Source organism: Lethenteron reissneri, chromosome 33 (assembly GCF_015708825.2).
Source record: "Lethenteron reissneri isolate LAM-NWPU_2019-01 chromosome 33, ASM1570882v1, whole genome shotgun sequence".
Classification (NCBI taxonomy): Eukaryota; Metazoa; Chordata; class Hyperoartia; order Petromyzontiformes; family Petromyzontidae; genus Lethenteron; species Lethenteron reissneri.
In genome coordinates, this window is record NC_083811.1 from 15,754,031 (window position 1) to 15,779,173 (window position 25,143).

General features: G+C 45.6%; 1 protein-coding gene across 6 annotated transcripts in view; it reads right to left on the bottom strand.

The window, feature by feature from the left end:
- LOC133350417 (pleckstrin homology domain-containing family A member 7-like) overlaps window positions 1-25,143 on the bottom strand; it is a 60,719-nt gene that overhangs the window by 29,568 nt on the left and 6,008 nt on the right. For all 6 annotated transcript variants that reach the window (XR_009756064.1, XR_009756063.1, XM_061564753.1 and 3 more), the window contains exon 2: window positions 3,053-3,130. Coding sequence is in view for 4 of the 6 variants with exons in the window: in XM_061564753.1 (XP_061420737.1) it covers window positions 3,053-3,130 (78 nt within the window). In the remaining 2 variants the exon portion in view is untranslated. The remainder of the gene's footprint in view (window positions 1-3,052; window positions 3,131-25,143) is intronic.

Sequence of the window (25,143 nt, forward strand, 5' to 3'; positions counted from 1 at the left end):
TTGTTTATTGTTGTTGTTCGTTGTTCTTCCACGGTCACTGCTTACGATTACATTAGTCATTGGTCGGTCACAACACATACACGCATGTTTGTATATATTGACAGCTGGGACAGCTGCGTTTTTATTCGTGGGAGGGGGATGATGTAGAGGAGTGAAATACGCGATGCGCACAGGTAACCAAGGGCAACTGAGGGCAAACTTGTGCACGTGTGCAATGTTAGGTTTGCGCAGACAAACTGCCAGTTGTTAAGGGGCGAAGCAGGTGCAAACAGGTTCGACCGGGTGTGCACGTTGAGGCCAGAGGGTGTTGCCAGGGAGACGGGAGATGGGGGGCGATGATAAGGTGATTATTGTGACAGCTGGCGCCAGTCGGGTGAGAGCTAAAGAGATGCACGGGAGGTCTCGGATAATTAGCAGAGTGATATAAGGCTGTGTGCGTGAGCAAAGAGGGAGTTGTTGTTGCCGGGGACAAGAGCGAAAACATCTCGCCACTGCCGCTCCAACCATCAACGGGACCTCAACCCTCACGCATCGCCGGGCAGGTATTGGCTGATCCCCCCGCCTGGGACAGACGGGTGAGCGGGTCTGAGGGAGTGTAGGTGAGGGGAACGGTGGAGATGTAGAGTTGCTGGGTGCGAAACTGCTGTGCGCGAAGCTGCTGTGTGCGGAGACGCTGTGTGCGGAGACGTTATGTGCGAACACGCTGTGTGTGGAGACGCTGTGTGCGAACACGCTGTGTGCGAAGCTGCTGTGTGCGGAGATGCTGTGTACGGAGATGCTGTGTGCGAAGATGCTGTGTGCGGAGATGCTGTGTGCGACCACGCTGTGTGCGGAGACGCTGTGTACGGAGTCGCTGAGAGCAGGATAAGTGAGGTGCAAAGTAGATAGGAGTGGGGAGAAGTTGGACATAAATTACCGTACAGATAGTTATAGGAGTGCCTACAACTAGTGCAATAATAGGTGAATAAAGTGTAAGCAGGTGACTTGTTACGTGTCGGTGCGAGTAATATTTAAACACACCACACATTTTTCGTGCGTAACGCGCGAGGTAACACTGGAGTGGCGTGGCAGCAATTAGGGGGCGAAGCCGGGATGGAGAGAGTGCGACTGAGGTCACACAGGTGTAAGCGTGGGGCCATGGATTAGGCACCGGAAAGGCTGCGGCAATTAGGGGGCGAAGCATAGATTGAGTGGGTGCATTTGGGGATGAGCAGGTGTGAGTGTTAGGGCATGGGGTAGGCGCCAGAGAGGCGGAAGATGGAGGGATAATTGGGAGATGCCGTGGAGGCGGTAGCTTAATGAGGGGTAAGTGAGGACTCCAAATGAGAAGGGATATATAAGGGAGTGTGCGGAGCAACACGGGGTTGGTGCTCAAGAGGTGAAGAACACAAGAGTCGGGGATAAGACGCCAGGGACCTCGCCCTCCTCACCTCGTCCTCCCCAGCAGTGTTGGCTGATCTACTGCTGGGGGCACGGACGAGGGCGGAGGCGTGAGGGAAGCAGGACAGGATAGTAGAGTATAGAGTAAAAGAGAGAGTGGGGGACACAGGGTGGTTACCGCGCACTTTGTGCGCGGTGATGAGTAGAGGGAAGTCGGAAAGTTCGGAACAAGGGTGTGTGTGTTAGTGTAAGTGAGGAGCATTCACACGGGATGCAAGGTAAATAAAGTGACACAGGTGAAAAGTTAAGAGTGTCCGTGTGAGTACAACACCACACATTCACCACGTTATATTCAACAAACTGGACTCCGACTTGGTCTGAAAAAGTAACCGCAATAGCTGTAATGTAACTATATTGAAATGCCTCGAAGTAGCAAGTGTAGAAGGGACAACAAGAGTGGAAAGCTGCGATGATAGCAGGACAACTGCGTGGACGAGTGTGGCTGTGAGCAACAGTTTGTACATGCAAAGTCCTTTCAGCAGTGGATATATATGACTACTAGTGATTATGATGATAGATAACATTCAAGTTCCATCAAATTAAAAAATATTTATTTTACAAACAAAATAAGTGTATGAACATACACAAATATTTATTTTTGTAAATAGTAGCAGTCTGCAGGTCCTTGGAACGTTACCGTCCCTCCCTCCACCTCAGCCAGAAAACATGTATGGCTAATACATTACACTGTAAAGTAGCATAGCCTATTCGGGGTTAAGGGTGGGTGAGGGGAAGGCATGACGTCAGCACGCAGATTGGGGGTGGCATTCAAGGCAGCCAGATGTCCAGGCAGGAAGCCAGCCAGCAAAACTTTTTTTTTTTAATACAGGCAGACCTCGCTTAGTGTGACCCAGTATAATGCTGATTCGTCATATCGCTCTTTGTCCTGGAGAAACATTTTACTAAAAAACATTTAAATAAAAACACCTATATCGCACTTACAAGTGGGAACATGCAGCGGTGGCCGAGAAAATGTCCCCGCCCCCATCATTCGCTCAGCCAATGAGAGCGACGCACAGCTCTGAGCCAACCAGACCCCACCCCCCACGATTTGATTATCATTATTCGTGGCCACGATTTCTTTTTTTTAATCCATGTCTTTTTTTTTTCAATGTTATTACAGTGCATTTAGCCAGGTGGGGACTCACGAGACCAGGATAGAGTCTCAGGCTCCACCTAAAATAAACCTAACCACAGAAATTTTGGCTGAGGGCATCACTAAAACTCGGATTGGGAGCGCAGTAGAGTACAGTAGAATGCACTTGTGAGTACAGCACGTAATGCTGATGGAATAATACTTTTTATATTCATGAAATGTAGTTTAACATCTGTATTATTAGCGCTATTACTGATACCCCAATGAAGTCCTTAATATATTGCTCATACGAAAGATATAACGCTGTCGGGAATGCATCCCCATGTGTACAATGGTATAATGACCCCTTTGAGCACTGATTTGATAAGCGCTCACTTCTCCAGGAATGCATCTTGAGCGCTGAGCGAGGTTTGCCTGTCGAATATGATCAATTTTTGTACTTCTGCTTTAGATACACATTGCTGAGCCCATTTTTTTCTTGCATTGTAATCGTGAAATGCTTAGTAAAATAGTTACGTTTCTGATGTCAAGGATTCAGCCGACTCTCCAGTAGGCTTGCAAGAGTGATGGTAACTTGTCACGCTATCGTCATGGCTGCAACACATGGAAAGGGATCAGAAGTAAAAAATAATAATTTTAAACATAACATGACAAAACAGTATCATATACATTATACCTACTGGGATTGCATACTTTTTTAAACATATATGACTATTTGAAATAAAATATTCTGGTTTCTGGTCTGAAACAATACTCTTGAGATGCTGGCCTTGAGCCTCAGTTATCTACTGATGGCAGTACGAACCAAGAAGATGAATCCCTGCAGTCACGAAAGCTTTAAATCGAAATACTATTTTCAGTTATTATTTGTTATTATTTGTATTGCTTCACTATGCTATGTATGAACCTGAAGTTTAGCGGCAATAGCACTAAGGTATCTTGAAGAAAACTTGTGCTGAGCAAAACTATACTTCTGGGAATTCTTACAGCAAACTCCTGGTATCATCCCCATCCTAAACGTTCGTGGATACTTTAAACAAATTGTCAAGCAATCACATTATATGGCATAAATGGCAACAAATCGCGATCCAACAATCCGCGAAGCCTTACAATGCACGGATTTGCTGGCGGTTTGTGAGCACTCTCCGTAATCCGCGCCACAAAACGCGGTGGACTCAAAACGCTTTGCGGTCGGCAAAAAAAACGTGACCTCTAGAAGCGGGCTGGGCTCACATGGAGCCGCAGTCGCGGAGCTGCGGGGAAACCACGAAGGTGAGAGATGTGTATGTCGCAATCCGTGCCACTTTCTTGTAACAATGACAAATATATGATTTCACACTTTATGCTGTGTAGCATATACAGTTATACCTCTCAAAACTGGACTTGGGTATGCCAGAATATATTGCAGAAAAAGAGTAAAACGAATCAGAAAATTAAATGTAAATAGGTCATCCCTCGCCAACCGCGGGGATTTCGTTCCTGGAAATGCCCCTGTAAGCGAAACTTGCGGTTAGTGAACTACAGCGCCTATGGGAAATAGAGGGTTAGGGGAACCACGGCCATGGTCAGAGCCGTCACGGCTTAACTAACTTGCCTGTTTAGTCACAAAACACCAAATAACATACAATACACTAGACAATAACATAATGAAATATAAATTAACATTACATTAACTTTACATACCTTTAATATTAACGATGATGATAATGAGATGATGGAGGAAGGGGGTGGTTAGTAGGAGGAGGGGCTCAGAGCCCACCCTCCCCCTCTTGCTCCCGGGGGTCATCATTGGCAGGCGAGGAGGCGCAATAAAAGCGGACTGCGACTAAAGCGCCGATACCGCTGATATTAGCCAATCAAATGAAGGGGGCAAGTCACATCATTACTCAATCCATAGATCGATTGGTAAGGAATCGACATAGCGATTAACTCGCAAATTACGATTAACCAGGTATTGTATTTTTATGTTTTTTTTTATTATGAATCGACTGAGCGGAATCGATACATTTAATCTCGATACACGGTCCGCAGTGCCATATATGGGCAAATACACGCCCCTTCGGTCAAAGCCACGCCCACTTCCATATATGGGCAAATCTCTGATTGTTGATTTTGTCGGGTGTACGATTTTATCCTATTACAGTGCTACGATACAATAAACACGAACTGCAATGGAATCACCGATCATGCAGATATTAGCCAATCAAAATAAGGGGTGTGTCACGTGAAAATTGAATTACTCGATCTATGGATCGATTGACAATGAATAGATGTAGCGATTAACCTGCAAAATATGAACAGATTTTGATAAACCTGGTATATTTAATATTTCGAAAATTGCTCGGTAAGTGAACGCCCGTTAAACTATCGTTGTTTTCCCATTGACTCACTCCCACCCCCATGTTATAAGCTGAGATACGTTTCAGCCCCAAAATGGTCCACTCCTGAACAACTTTATTTAAGATGAGATAAACAAATTACTGTATAATTTTGAAATAAAGTAATGAAACGTCAAATGTTACACTTACCACACATAAAGAACCACAAAGTACCAGACAAAGAAACAGGCAGAAAGTCAAGTAAGCATAGAGGTGATTTGTAACTAAAAATATATGTACCTAAATGTAATGTAAGAATTTGGGCGGGAGACGACTTGACGGGTAGCACACTTTTATTAACACCAAACTCATCAACACGTGTGGCCAACTGTAGCCTACGCTACGCGGTTCCCCCGGCTACACACACACGGGCTCTCCCGCCCCATAGCTTCCAGGGAACCCACCCCGGCTGGGGTATGGGTCCCGACCACTGGGTCCCACAGCCTCGCCTCACAAGGACGTCAGGCCGCGGGTCCCACGGTCTCGCCTCTGAGCCGCACAGGGTCCCGGCCCTTACAAGGACAGCGGGACTAGGGGTCTCAGGGCCCTATCTCTTCCAACTCCGTCTTCGATCTTCACTGGTTACCAACTCCCCGAGCGCCCCTGCGCATCGCCTTTTATAGTCATCCGCTCCCGGGGAGACGGAGCCTATGCGGACCTCGATGTGAGCACCCACCCTAGTTGACCAATCACCACGCGCTACCAGTGTGCGGCCACGAACCGCTTACATCGCGATGGGTGGCGCGCTGCCTGGACGCTAAATTTAACATTAAGCATTGGGACCAGATGGCGGCGTGGACGGGGAAACCAGAAATCGACGGGCCGCCTTTGGGGTGGTCTCCACGACTGGTGGTCCACTGCTCCGACGACTCGGGCGACGACGACATGCTGGCTGCTGCTGTTCCGCATAGGATTCCGGGACGGCGGCTGCGCGACCAGCGTGGCCACTACACGGGCCGTCCACGCGCAAGGGCCGGGTCGTCCGACCGCCGGCCGACATCGGCCGCGTGCTTCAAGTGCGGCAGACGGGGCCATTTTGCCCGTGACTGCCGCTGCCGACCTCTGCTGTCGCCTCTTCCGCCAAGGGGACCTCCATCTCCTCCACCTGCTGCGGAGCTGCAACAACCTCGGGCGAGTCGGCACAAATCGGACACCCGGCAGGTCTTGTCACATCACTCATCCACTCGCACTCATTCTTACACTCCTGAGGATGATTTTACTTCTCCTGCTCTGCTACACAGTGGAAAAAATTGGCTCGCAGAGTTGTGGCTGCGGCGTCGGGCTCGTCGACGGTACGCGGTACCATCGACGGCGTTGACGTCCGTATCTTGGTGGACATGGGCGCGTCGGCCACCATCATTTCAGATGTTATTTTCCATTTGTTGTCCATTCCTACGTCGCGGATACGCAGGGTTAATGATGCGTGTGTCGCCACGAATGGGGGAAGGATGGGTATCTGTGGCCAGGTAGATGTGAGCATCGCTATCGGAAATATTACCGCCGCAGGACCTGTGTTAATCTCTCGCTCGCTAGCTGTTCCATGCTTACTCGGTACTGATTTCCTGCGCCGGATGCCGCTGAGAATACGGGTCGACCAGGACTGTTTGGAAATGCCGGGGGGTCGTAGAATGGCGTTCCTGCCTTCCCTGTTGGCCAACGCGCCTACGGGTAACGCAGTTACTGCCGTTGTTGCTGCTACGGTGGAGGTTCCATCGGGAGCACAGATGCTAATTCCGCTGCGTTATCGAAAACCCCTTCGAATGGGAAGGGATGCGAAGGGCGTGCTGCTATCCCCATCTAATTCGGTATCTAAATCCTTTTCTTTGGCGGCGGCACAAACGATCGTGCGACCAGATCAAGCACCTTTCATACAGGTGTTAAATGGGGGACCTGACCGCGTTATTGTTCCGGAGGGGTCGGTGCTGGCTCACGCCACTACCGACTTTGCCTCTTGCGACAAAACGCCGCGCGCTCGGATGCCCGCTGGTGGGCTCCCGCACGATCATTCACAAGAACGCTGGATCGCAGATTTATGCGGAGAGAATTCTTCCTTGTCGAATGAACAAAGGAATGCCCTGCGTTCATTATTGCTATGATACGCTGATGTTTTCAGCAAAAATGATTTGGACCTCGGCCGCACGTCGCTTTTGTCGCACCATATTGACACCGGTGCAGCACCTCCCATCTGTATGCACCCTCATCGCATGAGCCCGGCGGAAAGGGAACACGTGCGCGGAGCGGTAGATGAATTTCTGGCGGCGGATATTATTTCGCCGTCCAACAGCCCTTGGGCCGTGCCCGTCGTTCTGGTTAAGAAAAAGGATGGTGGTACGAGATTTTGCGTTGATTTCCGCCGGTTGAACAAAATTTCGGTGGCGGATGCGTACCCCTTACCGAGGATGGATGATTCATTGGATGCTTTATCGGGTGCTAAATTCTTTTCCACCCTTGACCTGTCCTCGGGCTTCTGGCAGCTTCCCCTCGATGATGAGTCGAAGGCCAAAACGGCATTCCGCACGCCGCAAGGTCTCTTTGAATTTAATCGGTTGCTACATTTACGCGCTCTGCTACACAGTGGAAAAAATTGGCTCGCAGAGTTGTGGCTGCGGCGTCGGGCTTGTCGACGGTACGCGGTACCATCGACGGCGTTGACGTCCGTATCTTGGTGGACATGGGCGCGTCGGCCACCATCATTTCAGATGTTATTTTCCATTTGTTGTCCATTCCTACGTCGCGGATACGCAGGGTTAATGATGCGTGTGTCGCCACGAATGGGGGAAGGATGGGTATCTGTGGCCAGGTAGATGTGAGCATCGCTATCGGAAATATTACCGCCGCAGGACCTGTGTTAATCTCTCGCTCGCTAGCTGTTCCATGCTTACTCGGTACTGATTTCCTGCGCCGGATGCCGCTGAGAATACGGGTCGACCAGGACTGTTTGGAAATGCCGGGGGGTCGTAGAATGGCGTTCCTGCCTTCCCTGTTGGCCAACGTACCTACGGGTAACGCAGTTACTGCCGTTGTTGCTGCTACGGTGGAGGTTCCATCGGGAGCACAGATGCTAATTCCGCTGCGTTATCGAAAACCCCTTCGAATGGGAAGGGATGCGAAGGGCGTGCTGCTATCCCCATCTAATTCGGTATCTAAATCCTTTTCTTTGGCGGCGGCACAAACGATCGTGCGACCAGATCAAGCACCTTTCATACAGGTGTTAAATGGGGGACCTGACCGCGTTATTGTTCCGGAGGGGTCGGTGCTGGCTCACGCCACTACCGACTTTGCCTCTTGCGACAAAACGCCGCGCGCTCGGATGCCCGCTGGTGGGCTCCCGCACGATCGTTCACAAGAACGCTGGATCGCAGATTTATGCGGAGAGAATTCTTCCTTGTCGAATGAACAAAGGAACGCCCTGCGTTCATTATTGCTATGATACGCTGATGTTTTCAGCAAAAATGATTTGGACCTCGGCCGCACGTCGCTTTTGTCGCACCATATTGACACCGGTGCAGCACCTCCCATCTGTATGCACCCTCATCGCATGAGCCTGGCGAAAAGGGAACACGTGCGCGGAGCGGTAGATGAATTTCTGGCGGCGGATATTATTTCGCCGTCCAACAGCCCTTGGGCCGCACCCGTCGTTCTGGTTAAGAAAAAGGATGGTGGTACGAGATTTTGCGTTGATTTCCGCCGGTTGAACAAAATTTCGGTGGCGGATGCGTACCCCTTACCGAGGATGGATGATTCATTGGATGCTTTATCGGGTGCTAAATTCTTTTCCACCCTTGACCTGTCCTCGGGCTTCTGGCAGCTTCCCCTCGATGATGAGTCGAAGGCCAAAACGGCATTCCGCACGCCGCAAGGTCTCTTTGAATTTAATCGGTTGCCTATGGGCTTGAATGCGGCGCCGGCGACGTTTCAGCGGCTCATGGAATTGGTGTTGGCTGGACTGCAGTGGGAAACGTGCCTCATATATCTAGACGATATAATTGTCTTCAGCCGCACGTTCGAGGAACACCTCCAACGCCTAGAGACGGTTTTTCAAAGAATGCGCGCGGCTGACCTTAAGTTTAAACCTAAAAAATGCCACCTTCTGCAACACTCCGTCCGTTACTTGGGTCATATTGTCAGTTCAGACGGCGTATCCACTGACCCTCTGAAAACCAAATGTGTACGAGAGTGGCCCACACCCACTTCGGTGGGTGATGTTCGGCGGTTTATTGGGTTCGCTTCCTATTATCGCCGCTTTGTTAAGAACTTTGCGACGTTGGCAAAACCATTACACGTTCTGACTGGCAAAAATCAAAGGTTTAAATGGGGAGCGGAGGAGGAAAGTTCTTTTGTGGCACTTCGGGACCACCTCGCCACGGCGCCCACGCTAGATTACCCAGACTTCTCACAGCCGTTCATCCTTGATACGGATGCTAGTGATATCGGCATTGGGGCCGTTTTGTCGCAACGTAAGGACGGGGTTGAGCGAGTGGTGGCGTACGGCAGCAGGGTTTTATCCCCTGCGGAAACACGCTATTGCGTGACAAGACGAGAACTTTTGGCAATTGTCCACTTTGTTCGATTGTACCGGCCGTACCTGTATGGACGGAAGTTCCTAGTTCGCACTGATCATGCGGCTTTGCAATACTCCTTGAAATTGGATCAACCATCAGGCCAATTGGCTCGGTGGTTGGAATCGTTACAGGAATTTTCTTTCGATATTACATACCGAAAGGGGGCCCGTCACGCGAACGCTGACGCGCTCTCAAGGCTGCCGCCCCTTCCTCCGTGCACTTGCCTGACGGGCACGCACCGCTGTGCGGCACCGCCCACCTCGCCCTGTCCGGTTATGGGGGCGATAGCGAATGAGGACGACACAGGGGCGAAAGCGGAGGAGGACGACCAGCAGGTGTCGGTGGACACCGATGATACCTTACGGCTGCCGCACGCGGTCTGGTTACATGAGCAGGAGGCCGATGCCTCGCTGTCTCCGCTACAGAAATTGATAGGGAAACAGAAATCTCAATTGGCGGGCTGGAAGTGGCAGATGTTCCGAGGCAAGTCGGGATTGTTAATGTGTACCGACGGGTTGTCTGACCGACCACGCTTGGTGGTGCCTACTTCACTTCGCTACGACCTGCTAAGTGCTCTGCACGCTGATAAGTTGATGCACCTCGGCGTCCAAAAGACTTTGGCCGCGATGCAGAAGGATTTTTTTTGGGCCGGTATGACGGCAGAAGTCAATGACTTTGTCCGCTCATGCCAGGATTGTGCGAAGAGGAAGCCGCCTCGGAACCCCTATGTACCACTGTTACGTTCCATTAAGGTGTCCCGTATCAACGAATTGGTTGCTCTCGATATTCTGGGCCCGTTTCCCCCGTCGGCTAGGGGCAATAAATACCTTCTGGTCGGGGTGGAATATTTTTCTCGATGGCCGATGGCCTGGCCTCTGCCCGACCAAACGGCAGCGTCCATTACCGACGCTTTCTTGAACGGGTATGTTATGGACAAGGGGGTACCTGAGAGGCTGCTCACAGATCAAGGGCGGAATTTCTCTTCTAAATTGCTTAAGGAAGTTTGTGACGCGCTGGGTACGAAGAAAATTCGCACTTCTCCATGCTGATGCTCCTCAATGCACTCAGAGAGAGGGTGGACTCAGACGGCTCGTCATGATATCGCTCTCGTGGTTCCAAATTTAAATTTTACAAAGGATAGCTGTAAATTATTTTTAAGTACATATTGCCACTGAGTAGATTATATCGATTTTGGGGGGGAAATAAACATACTAACCATAAATACGTTTAAATTATTTGTTATCTTTCATATACACTACTGCGGTTAATTAATCTTCTTCATAATTTATTGCATTGTAAAAAAGGTGGACCTTCAAAGTAACTTTGTAAATACTCTGCAGTGCTGTAAGAAGACTCCGCCATGCCCAATCAACGGATTAAATCAATTTATAAAACCACTTTGCAAAGCATTGTTACATTATCATAAGAATATTAATGAGTAACGCAGGATGGCTATGTGGTCGTGAGTGACTCAGATTAGACTTTACAGTCGTGATTGATTAATAGTTTTGACACGTAAATGTAAAATTGGAAATATACTGTAGTTAATTGTGATCCAGTCCTAAGGAAAGCCATCGATGCTAATTACAGTACGTGGAAAATTAAATTAAGTAATGTCGCCATTTTATTATTTGCAAAATCCCAGATGCCCTCGTAAAACTAGAATGGTTCTCCTCACACTAGTCCAGATTTCAGAGGTGTTACTGTATGTCTTCAACAATATTAACACAGCAAGTGATCAAAATGCTTGCGCAATGCATGGGAGTTGCACTAAAACATAGCCAAACAGAGAGCGAAGCATATACAGAAAAATCAAAGACCATTAACAGGGCAGCAGGTATCTGATTTTAGCTTACTCTAAGCAACAAATTAAATACCCTAGAGGATTAACATGATGAAATGGATATTTCCACTTTCAAATATGTATTCATTAGCATTGTACTGTAATGGATAAAGTTTGTGGGGAATAATAGCCATTTTCTGTACTTTTGAGGCATAAGCAATTAGGAAATAACACTACCCAGGAACCAAAAAAATGTTGTTACATTAATTATTTGCAAGTGGGGAAAATATTTACAAATCAAAAAAATTGTCTGAAACCACAAACAACATGAAGGAAAGGAGAGTGATACAAACATGGATGTGAGATGTGAAAGATTCAATACACAATATTGGTAAAACAACGTATACTTAGAGAAAGAATGCGAAAATAAATGACAGAGCACAACGCAACATGATTGTAGACGTCAAAGCAAGAAATGAGAGCAAGAAAGCAGTAAAAAGGTAGACCATTGGCAATTCGCCCTGCGGGTAATACAGTGTATGAAACCATAATTCATGACAGAGATGGAGTCTTGAAGGTGAATGGCATGACTTTATGCGAACCAAGAAGAAGAAATAAAAAATCACATCCCAATTTCTCAAAAGAAGAGGAAGTTCCAGCTGCGTCACATTTGAAGCTCTGCCTTCGCAGTAAGGAACGAGAGAAACCTCTTGGACCAGATGGTTTAACTGTGTCCATCACCAAAAAAACAGGACAACTTGTTCGGGGAGGCCTTCATCCAGCGGTGGATTGATCATTGCTGATGATTATGTAACACATCGCACAAATCGGGTTGTCAGAAAATCTAATTATAGTGCCTCCCTATGTTGCACTGCCCATGTGCAGGAATCAACAGATGCGGATCATGTATAATTATCTTATTTGCATTTGAATTGAAAATATTTGTAAACATACAGATACAAACTGTGGGGAGGATCAAGTGCAACATTTTCAGAGCCAATGCTCTGAACAATAATAGGTTGTCTGTTACTTTCCCTAATTATACCTCTGGGGAAATAATAAACGTTGGAGTGTAATTGATTCGTGATTAAAACATGACATTGGATCAGACCCCACAGTTTATCACCATTTTAGGATCAAGAGTAAACCTGGAAGAGTAGCATGTGAAAGTTAATTATTTGAAAATGTTTTTTCACTCATTCAAATGTATATTCTACGTGACTTACCGAAAGAACCAGAGATTATATTCTATTATTGTATATGGCAATATGTTCAGGAGCTAAATGCCAATCTCCAAGGTCTGCTAGCCACGAGAGGGCTTCAGGAGAGACTTCATGTAGCTTTGCTATTTCTCTGTTTAAAGAGGGCAGACTACAGTGGTTGTCCACATTTGGGGTTGCATGACCACAATCGCACTGTGGCTTGTCTTTAATATTCCAGTTTTGAGATGGGGTTTCCGAAATAGCCTATGGATGTTCTGATGCGCTTGATGGTATGTCAGTGTCTTCGAGGAATGTCGTATGCTGCTGGAGGTGTGATGTTTGGGTCTCGAGTGTGGTGTTTATTATGGACGTCCACATTCCATTCTGTTTGCCAGCATTCTTACAAATCTGGGCTAGATTCTAGGATGGTGACAGCAAAATTCCAGAAGGGAGATTGGAACTTGAGTCTGCGGTGCGGTACATTGTTGAGGTATTGATTGATGGGTAGGTGGTTGTTTCTGCGGATATTGGAAGCAGCATCTCCGCACGAACAGGGAGCCAGGTGAGTGGTGTTGGTTTCAGTCGTGCGGCTGTGATGCGCATTGCATTATTTAACTGTGCATCTGGATGTTGTGTGTACAAGCTCCCGGACCAGGCTGGAACGCAGGACTAAGCCACTGAATATGTCAGTAATAGGATGTCGGTTCGCAGCACATCAGCTGAGGCACCCCAGGTCATTCCTGAAAGTTTCTATGGCAGGGAAATTCTTGGTTTGGTCTTTTCACATATCTGTTTTATGTGGGGCTTGACGTTCAGTCTTCTATTCATGATAACCCATAGATATCTTGGAGTAGGGTCATAGCACACTTGGCGCCCACAGAAGGACACATCAAGGGTGGCATCTGCTGCGTGTTTGTTCAGGTGGCACGTGCTTGTGGTTTCGGAGGGATTTGGTCATAGTCTCCAATGACGGAAATATGCCTCCAATAAAGTTAGATCAGCTGTTTACGTTTTGGCAGTGTTCTCAAGGTGTGTGCCCTGTGCAGCAAGGGCTATTTCACCTGCATACATGAACATGTGAGATGGTGTACATGGCAGCTCACTAACATATAAAGGCAGACCTCGCTGAACGCAGGGATTATGGTCCAGAAAAATGCCGTGTTGAGCAAAACCACATTCAACAAATCATAAACCTTATCGGAAAAATATGGTTGCCGTTCCTGGGTCAGAAATTATCAGCCCCTCCCCCTGTTGAATTCGACACGATTTCACATACTAATTATTGTACTAAAGGATGCCAAGTCGCTCTCCATTTCTTGTGTGTACTCTTTTTAGTTTTCAATTTAAATTCAACACAAAAACCCCGTCTCCATTATTATCCCCGCACTATGGCACTCACGTCCAACCTTTCGCCCCTAATACTGAATTCCCAGCTCGATGCTCGCCCCTAACACTAGCACTTGAACGTGAACGATTCCCCATTGAGGCATCCAGAGGACTATCCTCAACGACTGGACGGCTAAATGCGTGTGGCAATGTGTGAACTTGTCGTTGTGCGTCCTGAGTGTGTTATATTATCAAACACAAAAACATACACACACAAAAACAAATATGGTAAACTAGCTTTACTACCCGGCTTCGCCCGAGACTTGGATTCTTGTCTTGGATTAATACATGGCCTACGCGGAGGGTTGGGGGGGATGCGTGAAACTTGACATCACAGATGTGACGCCACCACTCACTTGCCGTGCAAAATATATCCATTATTGCGCCCCCCCCCCCTAAAAAATACAAAAGTCGATTTTTATACTTTTTGCATTGCGTACAGTCTGGAAGCTACCCACATGCCAAATGTCAAGTGTGTAGCATGTTGGGAAGTATGCTAAGCATTTCGAACAAACACACATTCACAAATTTCCCTTTTATATACAAGGTGTTTGAAGATGTTCTTGGTTCTTTCGGTAAAGTCACGTAGAAGGGAAGTAATAAAATAATAAAAATAAAACATAATAAAATAATTCTCACGACGTTTCGGCCACAACGCAAGCAGCCGTCTTCAGGTGAAAACCAGGTCTGTCGAGGCGACAGCGTCTGAATGAAACAGCACCCTGCTTGGAGCATATATTTAAGCTGGGTAGGAAGAGGGGGAAAGGGCGCCTTGACAAAATAATTTGCATATCAAGAGGAATTTAGCATATTTATGGGAAATGCAGGTATGCGATTAGTACTACTTATGCCCGTGCATTATGCAGGAACAGCAGCATCAAAGGGAGGGGATATGGGAAATGCAGGTATGTGATTAGTACTACTTATACCCGTGCATTATGCAGGATTAGCAGCATCAAAGGGAGGGGATAGGGGTAGCATTAATAAAGGGAAGTAGTGTTAATAGTATGTAGCTGCAGTAACTAAAACCAACACGTAAACAACTAAAGTATAAACTACATAGTATCATCAGTATGCTAAATATAATCTACAATAAGCTGAGTTACGAACAGTAAGTAATACATTACAATTCTACGTCGTAAAAATATAATATGCTTCCATCTAAACTTAATTCTCTTACATCACACAAGTCTACACCGTACTATATACTGCCATAGACAAACCCAACATTAAATTACATACTGTATTGCTATAAACCACTCTATACCTAGAATAATACATAGTGTTATATTAAAATGTATACTACACTATGTATTATTCTACCCACCCTAATGTATATCACACTGCTGTATATTTACTATACAATTACAATACTATATATTACTTTGTACATTTTATTAAGCATATACATTTTATACTATTTGTTATTATACACTGTACCATTGACCGTCGTGTGAAAGATACTAAGAGGAAGCAACGAAATATGTCAATGGGAGTAGTGAGGGGAAACTTGCAGCGGAGCAAAGAATCCATTCCCTGCGGAGAATACAATGCCAGTGAGTGGAATGCGGTCTGAAAGTCACAGTAAACGTGAACACAATCAGTTAAGATCCGAAATGGTTTATTACGTCCTTCCAATGATTGCTAAGCCAGAATCCATCTTCTCGGTTGAAATTGTCTCTGTGTTTGTATATGTGAAACGCCTCATGAACGAATCTCTCATGGTAGCCAGATGGCTTGCAGAGAACCTCTGTCTTGGAGAAGTCAATATCATGTGAGCCCACTGAATTGTAACAGTAATCTGCCACGGCTGAGGTGTTTGTCCTACCGTGTTTTAAGTCTGCTTTATGTTCACGGATGCGGTCCGAGACATGTCGTTTGGTTTCTCCAATGTAACTGCTACCACAGAGGGAACTTAGTTTGTAGACGCCAGGGTACTGTATGTCTGGAACCACATCTTTTACAGACGGGACCAGATCACGGATTTTATGTAATGTGTTGAATCGGACCTGGATCTTGTGTTTTATCAGGAATTTAGAGATCTTTTTGTGATCCCAGCAATGTAGACTAAGGTGATGGTCTTGAAAGACTCCTCAACAGGATCCTTCTTGATGGTTGGAGTGATGGATTTGCGGATTGTGTAGTCGTAGTAACCATTAGCCTTAAGAGCTTGGCGTACGTGTTTGAGTTCACTGACAATGTGATCCTGGTCAGATATGCATTGGGCTCTATGGTATAGAGTCTTGATGAGGGATTTCTTCTGGGATGGATGGTGGTGGGAATCCGGTTTTAGGTCAGCATCCGTATGGGTGGCTTTCCTGTAGACAGAGTGGCTCATTGAACCATCAGGTCTCCTTTTAATTAGGACATCCAAAAAGGGTAGCTTGCCATCTTTTTCGACTTCCATGGTGAATCTGATGGCTGGGTGTATGGAATTGATGTGGTCTAAAAATTGGTCTAGAGCAGGCCGGCCATGTGGCCAGATGACAAAAGTGTCATCTACGTACCTCTTCCATAAGGTCGGGCGTAGAGTGGCAGTCTGGATGGCGTCAGTCTCAAGTTTCTCCATGAAAACGTTGGCTACAACCGGAGATAGGGGGAGCCCATTGGGGTGCCCTCAGTTTTCTTGTAAAAAGTTCCATTCCAGGTGAAGTATGTATTGGTTAAGCAGTGTCTCACCAGGGGGTACCCCAGTATTCAGTCCTTGATGAACCAAGTCTTCAATGATTGCGATGGTGTCAGGTACAGGAACTTTGGTGAATAAGGAAAGCACATCAAAACTGACAAGCAGGTCGTCTGGGGACAGGGAAATCCCCTTTATTGTCGATACCAGGTCAGTAGAGTTTAGTACCGCAGAGGTGGTTTTCCAGTGAAAGGCCGTAGGATTTCAGACAAAAAACGAGCCAGTTTGTAGGTGGGGGAGTTGATAGTAGAGACAATGGGACGAAGAGGTGTATCTTCTTTATGTATCTTTGGCAAGCCGTATAATCTTGGTGGCCTGGCTGCAGAAGGTTTCAACGAGAACTGTTTGGTTTGATCAATTAATGCGGTTGAATCAGAAATGATTTTGTTGGTTTTAGTGACGAGGCTGTTGGTGGGGTCTCTTTTTATTTTTGTATAGCTGCCATCGTTGAGTAGTTCTTGAATTTTGTTGTTGTATTCTATTTTGTCCATGATGACAGTGGCATTGCCTTTGTCGGCTGAGAGGATGACAATGTCATCCCTCTTTTTTAATTGAGCTAATTCAAAACGCTCATCTTTGCTGATGTTGCTAGCTGGCATCTTAGCGTTTTTGAGGGTTGCAGAGATTTCAGATCTTGCTACGTCTGCAGCGATGTGACTAAGGCCCTTGAGAGCTACATATACTCGGGCAATTATATCATTAACTGGTATGTGTCTAGGTGTGACTGCAAAGTTTAGTCCTTTAGCTAAAACGGATTTCAGACCTTCAGAAATGGAACTGTTACTGCGATTAATTCCGACTTTGTTAACGTCTAACTTTTCAATGTGTGGGTCCGGTCTCTTGTTTGAGAGGCGGTTGAATTTGGAAATCAAGTTGTCCTTACATTTGGTCGACATAGCGGCAGCTGAAGAGGCAGTCATTTTGTCTACATGTTCCCAATCCGATGTGGACATTGTTGCACTCAAAGATAAGTGTGATTTGTAGAGTGTCTTGTCTAACTGATCTAGATCGGTGCGCGTAATTATTTTATATGTTTTATTTTTATTATTTTATTACTTCCCTTCTATGTAACTTTACCGAAAGAACCAAGAAGATGAATCCCTGTTTGAAGTTGATTGACCCAATTTCAAAGCAGTATATTTCACGATGGCAACATGTCACAATTACTCAAAAAATTGCAAACGGTTTAATGAGTTATCAAGTCTTCCTTAGCATTTTATAAATGTCGATTTAAAGCTTTCGTGACTGCAGGGATTCATCTTCTTGGTTCTTTCGGTAAAGTCACGTAGAAGGGAAGTAATACAATAATAAAAATAAAACATAATAAAATAAAATAATTCTCACGACGTTTCGGCTACAACGCAAGCAGCCGTCTTCAGGTGAAGAATGAGACACTACCAAGCTAGGAGCTTATATATAAGCTGCGTTGGAGGTGGAAGAGCGCCTTAACAAAAAGAATGTGCATATGAAGAGAAATTTAGCATATTCATGGAAAATGCGTAGGAGGTGGGCGGGGGGGGTTTCAAAGTCATATTATGCCCATGCATTATGCAGGATCATCAGCACCAAGGGGGGGTGCAGGGATTAGCAGTAACAAAGGAAAGGAATATTAATGATATGTAGCTGCAGTTACTCAACAACCACGTAGAAAACTAAAGGGTAGCTTGCCATGGAAGGGTAGCTTGCCATGGAAGTCGAAAAAGATGGCAAGCTACCCTTTTTGGATGTCCTAATCAAAAGGAGACCTGATGGTTCAATGAGCCACTCTGTCTACAGGAAAGCCACCCATACGGATGCTTATCTAAAACCGGATTCCCACCACCATCCATCCCAGAAGAATTCCCTCATCAAGACTCTATATCATAGAGCCCAATGCATCTCCGACCATGAACACATTGCCAGTGAACTCAAACACGTACGCCAAGCTCTTAAGGCTAATGGTTACTCCGACTACACAATCCGCAAAGCCATCACTCCAACCATCAAGAAGGATCCTGTTGAGGAGCCTTTCAAGACCATCACCTTACCCTACATTGCTGGGGTCACAAAAAAGATCTCCAAAATCCTGATTAAACACAAGATCCAGGTCCGATTCAACACAGTACATAAAATCCGTGATCTGGTACCGTCTGTAAAAGATGTGGTTCCAGACATACAGTACCCTGGCGTCTACAAACTAAGTTTCCTCTGTGGTAGCAGTTACATTGGGGAAACCAAACGACATGTCTCGGACCGCATCCGTGAACATAAAGCTGACCTGAAACACGGTAGGACAAACACCTCAGCCGTGGCAGATCACTGTTACAACTCAGTGGGCTCACATGATATTGACTTCTCCAAGACAGAGGTTCTCTGCAAGCCATCTGGCTATCATGAGAGATTCGTTCATGAGGCGATCCACATATACAAACACAGAGACAATTTTAACCGAGAAGATGGATTCTGGCTTAGCAATCATTGGAAGGACGTAATAAACCATTTCGATACACATTAGGGTGGGTAGAATAATACATAGTGTTATATTAAAATGTATAAGGTATAGGTTGGTTTACAGCAATACAGTATATAATTTAAGGTTGGGTTTATCTATGGCAGTATATAGTACGGTATATGCTCGTGTGATGTAAGAGAATAAAGTTTAGATGGAAGCATATTATATAATTTTTACGACGTAGAATTGTAATGTATTACTTGCTGTTAGTAACTCAGCTTATTGTAGAGTATAGTAAGTATACTGATGGTGCTATGCAGTTTATACTTTAGTTTTTTATGTAGTTTACACTTTAGTTTTCTACGTGGTTGTTGAGTAACTGCAGCTACATATCATTAATATTCCTTTCCTTTGTTACTGCTAATCCCTGCACCCCCCCTTGGTGCTGATGATCCTGCATAATGCATGGGCATAATATGACTTTGAAACCCCCCCCGCCCACCTCCTACGCATTTTCCATGAATATGCTAAATTTCTCTTCATTTGCACATTATTTTTGTTAAGGCGCTCTTCCACCTCCAACGCAGCTTATATATAAGCTCCTAGCTTGGTAGTGTCTCATTCTTCACCTGAAGACGGCTGCTTGCGTTGTAGCCGAAACGTCGTGAGAATTATTTTATTTTTATTATGTTTTATTTTTATTATTTTATTACTTCCCTTCTACGTGACTTTACCGAAAGAACCAAGAAGATTTTATAAATGCTCTATGTGCCCTGCACCTGCTGTACGGACAACATCGAGATGATAGTTGAATTCGTTCCAAACGCCTCTCAATGTGTCTTCTTCCACTGAAGTCACCGCTGCCGTGATTCTGTTTTTGAGGTCTTCCAGATATGTCACTAATGGTGGCACAGAAACACGGTCTTTGACGTATCCCCACAAAAAAAGTCGCTTTGTGTGATGAAACGCACACTGCACCGCAATGACGGATTCAGTCTTGCTGAATTACAAAACGCAAAACGCCTAATGTTGCGGGGTTGCCATCCTCCTAATGACTTAGGCTGTTTGTGCGCTGGGAGAGGCATCTAGTGGTAATCATTTGAAAATCTTTGCCCCGCCCTTTCAAGTGGTAAGAGTTTCATACATGGGCGGTTTCTGGTTGCAGAGATATAGTGATTTCAAATCGTGTCCATCTTTTTAAAACGCCCTGTATATAGACTAGCTTTACTACCCGGCTTCGCCCGGGACTTTGATTCACGATGCCCGGCCGCCTTTGTCTCCCCAGTGGCGATGTTCACACACCACACCAGTTACTCGTTTGAGGCTGAGTCGACCTAGGGGAGGCCCAGGACCGGTTCAAATAATCATCACCGGTGGTGGCCGTGAGCGGGAATCGAACTCAGGTCGCTGGGTTCATAGCGCAGCGCGCTAACCACTACACTACCGCTCCCCCCCCCCCCACACGCGCGCGCGCGCGCATGTGCATAGGTACACATACACGCGCTTGCTGCAGACCAGTGGCGGCTCCTGCAAAATCTCTCAGGGGGGGAAAATGTCTGGATGATTGATAAGGATAAGGTCCACCCATGCAATGGATAAATTAACAGCTTAAGCATGTAAAGGCAACTTCACATCTTTAATAATAATGAAAAATAAAGTGACTCTTACAATACATCTTGTTTGTTTCTATACTCACTATTAAAACAAACCACTCAAGTTTATTTTATTAAAGATTCCACTAGGTGGCCACAAATTATATTGTTGGATGAAACGTACTTACGTATGATGACGTAAGCACGTATGATGACGTAAGCACGTTAGGGCGAGCCCTCCCGGAAGCCATAGAGAATGCATTGGAGCACCCCCCGGTCGAAAAAAAACCTCTTTGAATGTAAGTCTATGGGGCCACTCGGGGCGATTCTCACCGGAGTGAAATCGCCCAAAAAGAGGCGGTACTCCACAGAACGTGACATGACGCTGATTGGACTATATCCAGAGGCTGCAGTGACGGCTAGCATGACTCTGTGGTTCAATGACATTGGTGGTGCGTCGCCCAATCGCCCTAATGAATAAACCGCCCCTGCTGCAGACACACACAACTTTTAGGGTGCGTACGGCAGTAAACGACTCAAATAATAAACCAATGCTGCGCGAAGAACGCCTTAGACCTGCAACACATTTGAATGGCACTTTACTCGCGGAGGGTTGGGGGGGGGGATGCGTAACATCAGCTGGCACACTGCGTAACGCTTCCGCATGCGGGTGACATCACAGATGTGACATCACAGCTCACTTGCCATGCAAAATATATCCATTATTGCGCCCCCCCCCCAAAAAAAATACAAAAGTCTATTTTTATACTTTTTGCATTGTGTACAGTCTGGAAGCTACCCCCATGCCAAATTTCAAGTTTGTTGCATGTTGGGAAGTATGCTAAACATTTCGAACAGACACACATATTCACAAATTTCTATTTTATATATATTGATAAATCGTTCTCACAGTCGATTAATTTACACCTACCAACAGATGGAGCACTCTCACGGCAGTACTTTTCGACACAGAGATGAGAATCTTAGCAGCCTCACTATGTAAGCCGTGTATAGCCGAAACATGCGTTCTATAAAGCCGCGCTGGGCAAGCTTGTCCTATATACCGTATGTTAAATAGTGAAGGTGCGAGCCTTGAGGGAGGCCATTGTTCATCTTGTGGCTGTTTACCAACGAGGTGCACCCTGAAAGTATGTTTTCTAAGTATGGCATCGATCAGGCGTACAATACATCATCAGCGTCTGATGATTTTGGCCAACTCCAGCAGAAGGCCATAACTCCAAACAGTGTCATAGTATGGCTGTGATTAACGGATGGAGCTAACAGGTACATGGTACTTTTGGGAGGGGGGGGGGGGGACTTAATATAGGCAGATGCTTCTCATGACCCAGTACAACCAGGAATGTTTAACTGTCCTGAGGGACCGTGACAAGGTAGTGTTCTCCGATATATCGGATGTAGCAGGGTTGTGATCAAACGGGAGCTTGTCACAGACTCACAATTGACTAGGGGAGGGACTGCATCTGCATGCTAATGGCTGGGACCACGCAACCTCCGATTGCTGAAATCAAGTCAGTGCGTGCACTGTTGGGTGTACTAATGCAGTGCAAGTGGACTCCGGAGCGCCCCCTACTGAACTCTGACCAGGATGACAGCTAAATTTCGATTTAAAGCTTTCGTGACTGCAGGGATTCATCTTCTTGGTTCTTTCGGTAAAGTCACGTAGAAGGGAAGTAATAAAATAATAAAAATAAAACATAATAAAATAATTCTCATGACGTTTCGGCCACAACGCAAGCAACCATCCTCAGGTGTAGAACAGGTCCGTCAAGTAGACAGAGTCTGAATCTGTCTACTTGACGGACCTGTTCTCCACCTGAGGACGGCTGCTTGCGTTGTGGTCTACTTGACGGACCTGTTCTCCACCTGAGGACGGCTGCTTGCGTTGTGGCCGAAACGTCGTGAGAATTATTTTATTATGTTTTATTTTTATTATTTTATTACTTCCCTTCTACGTGACTTTACCGAAAGAACCAAGAAGAGGATGACAGCTGCCAAGTCAAAGGCTTGTTTTGTTTCTGACAATTACACGAAAAACCATCATGCCCTACAATCCATCCAGCAACAAGGTGTGCTTCCACACCAAGGCGGAGACATTAACCGGGGATTAGGATAAAAAAGTAACCTGCATTCTGTGGCAGAGTGAATGTGTTAAGGCTGTGCCGTGCTGTATCGGTGTGTATCAGTGGCGTAGTGTCATCAGCTCAGGGGGTGTGGCAATCGGTCAGATGGGTCCCCAATATTTGATTCGTCTCGCACGGTCACACCTAGGCTATTAGATACCGCGGCTCCTTTTGCCATAATCCCGTCGTCGTTACGCTCACAGTCTCAAACATTTAACGTTGTAGGGGCGCTCAGTCTGCACACAATACAGCCACTACAGCTCTGCAGTAGTACCTCTTTGCAATATTACTTTATTGTTCTAATTAAATTAAACTAAAACATGCAACGTAAATGAAAGTATTTCCAGACAAATACATGTAAACAGCGTTTAAAATAAGTTTTTGTTCTCTTACACTGTTGTTGTAAACATATCTCATGGTGGTTGTCACGGGGGCTTCAACTCGTAACTTTGGTACACCGCGGGGAGGCGGGCAAAAGCACCTCCTGCCTGCCCCACGCTCGTCACGCTACCGGTGTGTGTGTGTGAATTGTTGTCTTATTCGTTCCAATGGAAGAAATACTCGACACTGTTACTTGGAGTTAATATGTTGCGTTATTGGTTGTTTGGGTGTACGCAAAACGAGTGAAAAATAACTTCTGCCGAGTATTTATTCTCTTCACACGCATAACACCACCCGCCAAGCCCACGATGCAAGCTACTCAGCTTTGATAGCTGCCAAGAGAAGGTTCAAGTGAGTACTTTTTTCGAAAACTGAACTTCATAATGAAAGCAACAACATACCAATGTGCATAAAGAAGAACATATTTTATCGGTGTATATTACCTGCTCTCACGTATCCATTACAAGTATGGACATTGACAAAGAAAATGGAATACAAAAGCTAAAATGTGATGGAAAACGCTTTGAGCCGTCATTTGTTTGGAATTACACTGAGAGACAGGAAGCGGAATCCGTCGATCAGTCACAGGTGTATTGTGCATGACACATTGATAGAAAGGATGTATGGTGGTCCAGTAACAATATTGTGTTGTGTCGGCCAAAGAAGGGAACACCGAGAGCAATGGTTCTTAACCTGGGGTGCACGCACCCACTAGGGGTGTGAGATGCCCCTTCTGGGGGTGCGAGACATGGCCAGATTATTTTATAAGGTAACTCATCGAAAACGCTAACGGAGCACGGACGCGTAAGTATAAACTGCTTTATTGCATCACACCACATGTATTTATTAACATTTTCCTCCTGATGACGATTGCTTGTGTTGCGATCGAAACGTCGCAGTTTTTTTTTTGTTCTACGTGACTGAATGAACCAAATAATATAACATTATACATGTTTAACGACTGAGAACCAAAGGGGTGCAAGGCTGCAGTAAAGGTTAAGAACCACTAACCTAGAGGATGTCCACTGCAGAGATGGGACACTTAAATCAAATTATAGAAATGTCTTATCCATGACGCTACTCTTATATATTTTAATTGCACTATTTTCAGTTTCTCCCTCATACAATCCTTGCGTGAATTGAGTTCCTCATTGATGTCAATGGCTTACTTTTACAAAGAGAAAACATATCGCAAAGCCTAGTTTTAGAAAACTGTACATTACATCATATTTTCACATGTTCGCACGCGTTTGCGGGCTTAGAAAAGTGTATTTTAGACATCTTTCAACACGTGATGAATATAAAAAAAATTATCACAACTTTCTCTTTAAAGATTGACAGCTCTTTGTGTTTGCTTCGCCCAGCTAAACAAAAAGCATGTTAACTTTAAATTCTGCTGAAGTGGAACAAACACCTCTCTGTAAGTCAAGGCGGTGTTGTATTTCAGCAAGACGAATTACAATGTCTCCTTGAAAGTCTACACTGTTATCTTGTGCTTTTTGCGTGGTGTATTTATGGGTTACTATGCGATTGGCTTTGTGTGATGCATACTCAGCAGCTATAAGTTATTCTTGGCAGCAACAGCTGCGATTCCTGCCTGTCACCAGCCACTCTGTGAGTCACAGGCCATTCCTCCACGAGCCAGAAAATAGCATGGTGTCATAAGAAAGATTTCAAGGACAAATGCAGGTATGGCACCAGGTTTTTTTCCGTGATCGCAACAAACCCATTTTTGGGTCCCCTTGGGGATATTTGCCTCCTCTCCTTGTGTGGGCACCCAACTACGATCTGACAGGTTGCAATCAGATAATCCTGGCTGCGAGCTTCAGTCTTTAATCGACTCTGCAAGAGTGGTGGCCCATTGAGAATTGTCTCAAAAAGGGCGTGATAGTCTATGTGTGTCAATGTTTCACAAATACAATATCATCATTCAGTATAATACACACTTGACATTCTTTGCATTTTCCATTTTCTTCATTAATGTCCGTGTTTCTCATCCAAGTCATCGCAAGAAATTTGCTTTATACAGACTACTGGACCGTATATATGCATTATTTTGTTCCTTGAT